This window comes from Macrobrachium nipponense, chromosome 35 (assembly GCF_015104395.2).
Source record: "Macrobrachium nipponense isolate FS-2020 chromosome 35, ASM1510439v2, whole genome shotgun sequence".
NCBI classification, from domain to species: domain Eukaryota; kingdom Metazoa; phylum Arthropoda; class Malacostraca; order Decapoda; family Palaemonidae; genus Macrobrachium; species Macrobrachium nipponense.
Window position 1 is genome coordinate 35,642,331 of NC_061096.1, and position 7,033 is coordinate 35,649,363.

The 7,033-nt window shown below is 35.0% G+C and overlaps 1 protein-coding gene across 1 annotated transcript in view; it reads left to right on the forward strand.

The window, feature by feature from the left end:
* LOC135208610 (structural maintenance of chromosomes protein 5-like) overlaps positions 1-6,526 on the forward strand; it is a 357,310-nt gene extending 350,784 nt beyond the window's left edge. Inside the window, exons 23-24 of the mRNA XM_064240976.1 lie at positions 3,859-3,954; positions 6,099-6,526. Coding sequence (XP_064097046.1) covers positions 3,859-3,954; positions 6,099-6,242 — 240 coding nt within the window. The 3' untranslated portion in view covers positions 6,243-6,526. The remainder of the gene's footprint in view (positions 1-3,858; positions 3,955-6,098) is intronic.
* The last annotated feature ends 507 nt before the right edge of the window (positions 6,527-7,033 follow it).

The window sequence follows — 7,033 nt, forward strand, 5'->3', positions numbered from 1 at the left end:
TTTTAATTATGTACTGGAAACAAGCAATGATTTTTCATTATATTTGTGCTTTTGGACTGTTTTAAACTGCGCATCCCAAGCTAGTGTATTCATTCGCCCGCAAACTAGTTCCGCATATGCGGCGTCACTAAAAAAAATTCAAAAAATACGAAAAAAAAGTGTCAAAAATCATCATAACCTCAAAATTTTTGTTGTGTAATATAACCAAAAACATATTTTTATTATGTACTGTGCTAAACTATAAAGGATTTTTATCATAGCATGCGTTTTTTAAAAGCGTCGTTAACTCGGAGCGTCGGAAGCGTCAGCGTCGTAACCTCGGAACAAGCGTCGTAACCCAGGACGGAATTTCTATTGAATATTTAAGAAAAAGCGTCGTAACCTCGGAACGTCGTAAGCCGGAACCGTCGTAACCCGGGGACCGCCTGTATATATATATACAGGCGGCCCGCGGTTAACGGCGCAATCACTCAACGGCGAATCGGTTTTACGGCGGTCGTCAAAAATATTCTTAAAAAAATAAGGCATTTTAAAGTATCTTTACGGCACAAATTTCAGTTAACAGCGCGCTAGCGCCGTTGTCTAACGAGTTCATACATATGTAGAAATGCCGTTCAGACCATAAAGGTTATGCAAATTATATTAACAAATTTTATGGAGAGTTATTACGTAGGCATTAGGGTAAAATATATGCCTCTGACGCTGTTCTATGCCGAAAATATCTAGTTACATAAGTGCAAATTTAGGTATGGATGTGTCGATTCATAATTGTTCATGCTTTTGTTTAAAATGTGTGTGAAAATGTATTATGTGAAAGGCATTTTTATTTCTGTACAGAAATATGATACAAAGGCAGCTTTTGAAACTGCCTTCACGATACCAAATACGATGTTTTTTCATGTTCTTTCTTGGTAAGCCGCCGCCTGCCCGCTCTTCCGAAAATATCGATTTAAAAAAAGTGCAAATTAGCGATCGATGTGTCGATTTTTATAAATGTTTATGCTTTTATGTTTAAAACGTGTATGAAAATGTATTACGAATAGGGTATTTTTATTTCTGTGCAGAAAGATGATAAAAAGGCAGCTTTTGAAACTCCCCTTCAAGTTATCGACTACGATGTGTTTTTCAAGTTCGTTCTTGTATGCCGCCGCGGCATACAAGAACGAACTTGAAAAACACATCGTAGTCGATAACTTGAAGGGGTTTCAAAAGCTGCCTTTTTATCATATTTCTGCACAGAAATAAAAATACCCTATTCGTAATACATTTTCATACACATTTTAAACATAAAAGCATATATATTTATAAAATCGACACATCGATCGCTAATTTGCACTTTTTTTGCCGCCGTCTGCCGCTCTTCCAAAAATATCGAGAAAAAAAATAAATAAATAAAAAAATGTGCAAATTTAGCGATCGATTTGTCGATTTTTCAAATGTTTATGCTTTTATGTTTAAAATGTGTATGAAAATATATTGCGTAAAGGTATTTTCATTTTTGTACAGAATACAATTAAAGGCAGCCTTTGTAACTACGCTCCACGTTGTCAGGGGATGGTTTTTCATGTTCGTTCTTGTCCGCCAGTTCCGAAAAATGCATTGTGTTATTTTATTAATTATGCATCTTTTCCATAAATCCTTTAAAAAGTTATACATTATTTCACTGTATCCAAGAATATTGTATGTATTCTCATATTATTGTATTTTAAAATACTACGGCAAACTTAAGCCCGTATTCCGCTGAGCGGCCAATGTTGTGGTTTGAAATCAGCTGATGAATACGAGTCTGTTTCACCATAACGCAATTCTGAGCGAATGTTCTTGCTTCTAGTTAGCATAAACGAATATCTAGATACTTGACTTATATGAGACAAAGTTATTTTTCCTTATACAGCGTGTTTTTAGGTGGAAATATTTATTGAATTGTCTCGTTGTGAATGTGAACTACTATTTTTTTCATTAACAGATTACGTTGGCGGCATGTTTTATTGCGTAAAAAAATTACGTGATTCCGTTCGCAATACGTAATCCTTTATATCATCGTAATACGAACTTACGTTATTTATCTTATATCGGCGTGAAACCAACAGTAAATGTGTTCTTTCAAGCAGATAGTTTTGATTAAAATGATTTTATCCCAATTTTATCTATGGTTGTGTGTGATGGCAGACGTTTACTGCAGTTTTATCCTTGTTGCCGATGTACGATAATAGTCATTAGCAGCTTGAACAGTTTTCTCAGCTTCAGTCATAATTAGGCTTAAATTTAACGGTATATTTCCTGATTGATCTTTAATCTATATTGATCTCTGATCTATAGCGAATAAAGTTATTACATTAAGATATATCAGTTCTATTCTATACATAACGCCATTTATAACAAATATGGTAATGTTGCACTGTAGTACGATGATCGAAATACAAGCCAAACAGATGTTATCCAGTTCGGTTGTACTTAGAAAAAAAAAAGTCGTTTTATCGTTCGGTTGTTCATGGTGTACACGTTCACGCAACGAGTATAACGTTAAAAACAATACTTTCATCATTCTCTTTTGCTGTTATTGAACTTATGTAACTAGAAGATGGATAAAGTTAGGCCATTGTAATTTGATCTCTCATAAAATCGAACTATTGTAAGACTAATGATCGTAACCTGAACACTCAGCTACCTGTACACTGTATAAAACTTTATTATATCTTTACATACTCTAGACACCACATGTACTGTACAGTAAATTCTATAGTACTATACTGCATAAATATAAATTTTACTTATTGCGCCCGTTGTGGGGGATACGGCCCCTTTGACTGGTCTAGAGTTTCGAAAGAAGGTGTGCGGCGGCCTTAGGCTTTAAAATCGCTCAGCGTCGAAAATCGCTTGGCGTCGGTGGCCAGGAACGGAACCCCTGCCGCTAACCGAGGGCCGCCTGATATATATATATTTATATATATATATATATATATATATGTATGTATGTATGTATGTATGTATATATACTGGAACATGTAGTAAGTGTTATGCATTTATCATTCTTTGGTAATGGTCATGGTATCATAATTATCCTGCCCCACAATTATGCCCTGTTAACAGTGCTAAACTACGAAATTAAGGATTTTGGGAAAATGTTACCATGAGGAATATATATTCAAGTGGTCAGTGGACCTCCTGTATTTGCGTTCTCCAGATTCGTGGTCTCACACATTCACGGATCTCTTTGGAACATATCCCCCATTATTCACAGGAAATTTGCCTATTTGTGGTATTTTCCTATGAAAATATATCTGCATTTTTTTTTTATATATAAAATGCACTTGTGATAATATTATTTTAAAAACCAGGTATTAACATATTTAGCAGCTTTTTCTTGAGTTTTAACTAACAAAATAGATCGTTTTAAGCATTTTTATAGGGGTTCCAACTATTCCTGGGTTCTAACTATTCGCGGGGCAGGGTGTCTGGTACACATCCCTCACGAATGCAGGGGGACCACTGAAATGTGTTTGCCATGATGATGTAAGTCTTGTATTTTTACATTATTCTATCTATCTATTTTCCTCAGCATCAGTTCTGCCGCCATTTTTGCCCTTTCTATCCGTCTCCACATGCTTTTCCTTGCCTTGCTCCAATTTTTGCCTTTCATGTAAGAACAAATCTTTGGGGTGAGTCATATGAGTGTCAAAATGTAATATTCTGGGGTAGTTAAATTTCTTGTGACAATATTACAACAGTCTTATTATTCTAAGCACCCAGTATTGATGTTTGATATGGTTGCCAGTGTGATGATGATGCTTGAATTCTTTGTTCTTTATTGAGTGTTTCAATAGTGCATTTAATTTTTATCCACTTCCCTCTTGACAGGGCATGGATCCAGTGAATGAGCGTATGATGCTTTCAATGTTGATAGAAACAGCAGCAAGAGAAGAATCGAGTCAGTACTTCTTTGTTTCCCCTAAGGTAAGCAACATGCTAAAAAAGTTTAATTCATTTATTCCCAGTTGTAAAGAAATATGTAAACATACTAGGCAGTATTGTAAAGGATCAGAAAAATTTTTTAGTCCGTAAAATTCTATTCATGTGGAAAATTAAATTCCCATAGTGGGTGTAGTTTTAGATTCTTCATTTCTTTTTGCTTTTTTATGGTATACTGTATGCTAAATGCAGCTATTTATTTTTAGAGCAGCTAAAAAATTATCTTAGATCATTGTCTATATAGTATGCAAACCCCTAGTTTGACTTATTCTTATCATCTTTAGTGTGGTGTGGTTGGAGTTTTCATTCCTTATGTAGAAAACCAAATTCTTGATAAATTACACCCACTGTTATGTTTGAAAATAATTTGCATTAGCCTATCATATATGCTGACACAGAGGCAAACCACTAATGTTTTTATCAGACTTTGTACCAGTTTTCTCATGTTTTAATTTACTTTGTAAACTTTTCATAATCTCAGCCAATTGGTAAAAAAGAAATATAGTGCAATTAGCTGAAAGTTATTTATTTGCTGAAATGGTTTGTTGAAATATGGTACTTTCTTAGAAAAATGATTGCAGATAATTATAGTGACGTACATATGTGTGGATTTATCAACAACCAGAAATGGGCAGGGTATACATACATTTGATATAACATAATGGAAGTGTAAAAAAATAGACTCTGAAAGTGTTAAGAAAATATAGTATCCTTGATCATCCACCCCTTCCCTGTTTGCCTGCTCACTTGACTGCACCCTCTTCATTGTAATTGTGTATGTGTGCTTAACTGCAATAAAAGGCAAAAGTGCAACTGAAATTTGTCAGTGGATCTCATGGTGTAAACTATAAACTGGAGATGATGCTACTATTGATGTTCCATGATTTACTATTGATGTTCCATGATTTGAGGTTGCAAAGTGCAAATGAAATCTCAGAAGTGGATATTTTGATGTAAATTACATGTGAGAGGAGGCTACTACTGTATTGACTTCCATGGTATAAGGTTGCAGACTCCCAACAAGGATTAAGGTGATCCAGAGAGGACATTCAAGAGATCAGTATCTGTGAGTAGTTGGGTAAGGTGGTGGTAATCCTGTGTATTAGAAAATCACACTGGTACAAAATACTATGCTGCTATTCAGTCATGATGGCAAGGTTTAGCCAAGGTTTAGCCAGTTCCAAGAAACTCAGAAGTTTTTTGACCACCCGATTTATGACAGGAAATGGTTATGTGATGTCTTGATCAGGTCCCCTTCTGCTGCAAGACAATATCATTAGGCTTCAGCAGCACCGATCTTGCTGTTGGAGTACGCTCAAGGATTTCTTTAGGGCAGCCTCCCCTCTCCCAACGCTGTATTCAATTCCATCACCAGCATGTCCTTCAGTTGCTCTGCCATTATTGTTCCAGTACCACACCATTCTGCCAATTCTTAGGTCAAGCCAGAGTCAGATGCCTCACTTGGCCTCATGATGAGCCCTGGTGGCAGAATTCCTTCAGACAAGGATTTGCAAATGGCATTTGGGATTTACAGTTGCAGGGACTACAGCAGCTATGACAAAGTGCGCCAAGAAGTCAGTAAAGTAAAGGTATCCTGAAAGACCAACCAGAATGCCTTGAGCAACTCATGGAAGTCGGACGGAAACTGTAGATACAAGTCCAGTGTTACAGTAGTGAGGTACCTCAGACTGAGGGACAAGAAGGATCATCCAAAGAATAACCTTAAATTTGCAAAAATCAGAATTACATCATGTCACTGCATTGCTGGATATTTTTGTTTAGCAATATTATTTGAGAAAGCCCAGTATCACTTTGAATAGATCAAACGGAAAAGGAAAGAAATTTTGATGAAAACTTTCTATGCTGTGACTAGGAAAAGATGTTTGTAAGTAATGAAGTGATGTTGGGTTGGTGTCACCTAGTATAATTACAGCTTTGTATTACTATTTGGTTAACTTTTCTCAAGAGGGTTAAGATGTAAGTGAAAAGAGGGGCTTATTTATTGTACAGTAGTATAGACATGCTGCATTAAGGTTATACAGTATACAGATTTATGGTTTGGTCTTTGTGTTATTGAATGATAGGTACATTAAAATTTTATCTTAAACATTGATAATACATTTTTACAGCTTTTGCAAGGAATGAAGTACAGCAGTCGCGTGAACACTATAATAGTGTACAATGGATTCGTGAATGATCCGAAGTTGCAGATGTCGGTTAAAGACTTGATAAAACTGAAAAAAAAGAAGAGTAAGGGCAGTTCAGATATGTAATCATTACATCAGCATTGAGTTTATTTTGATGGAAATTACAGGCCAACCCTGTAATCAGTGTATTCCAATATGATGTTATTTGTTTTCAGTGTTTGAACTTGTCACATTACTGTATTGAGTTATTTTGTTGGAAATTACAGGCCAACCCTGTAATCAGTGTATTCCAATATGATGTCATTTTGTCCATGAAAAAAGTTAACTTTTTGATCGTGAATGATTGATGTACTTTTATAATTAAATTGACAGTATTATTTTCACTATGTTTCTAAGAATGCTACCAAATACTTGTGTGTTTCATTATCAATTCATATACTGTAGGTTTTTTTATCTTGTAGAATATACTGTTAATTTAAGTAGAAATTTGATGTTAAGTGGACCACAGTTATTGCGTTAACTCAGTTTTTTAATTAATCTATCACATGCAACTTTTTAAAAGTTGTAGTGTCCTAAAGAGAGACAGAAATAAAAGGGAAAAGTTAATTCATTTTCCAAAGGAAACTTAATGAACAGCTCAAGCTGTAAATATATTTATCTTGCTGCTGAGTTCCCCCTCTGGAGATTATTGAATAATCAATTATTTTTTTCACTAAGACAACAAGAATATTATGTTGTGAAAATCAGTGTAATCAGACATCAGCTAAAGCATGTGTGTTCAATAAGTTTTGACATGTCAAAATCTGCAGTTTAGAAACTGAGTTGCTAAACTGTTTGTATGCAGAACTACAGAAACACAGAAAAGCAGTTAAAAGAATATTCTCTGGCACTTGGCTGTGCCAAAATTGTATAATCTA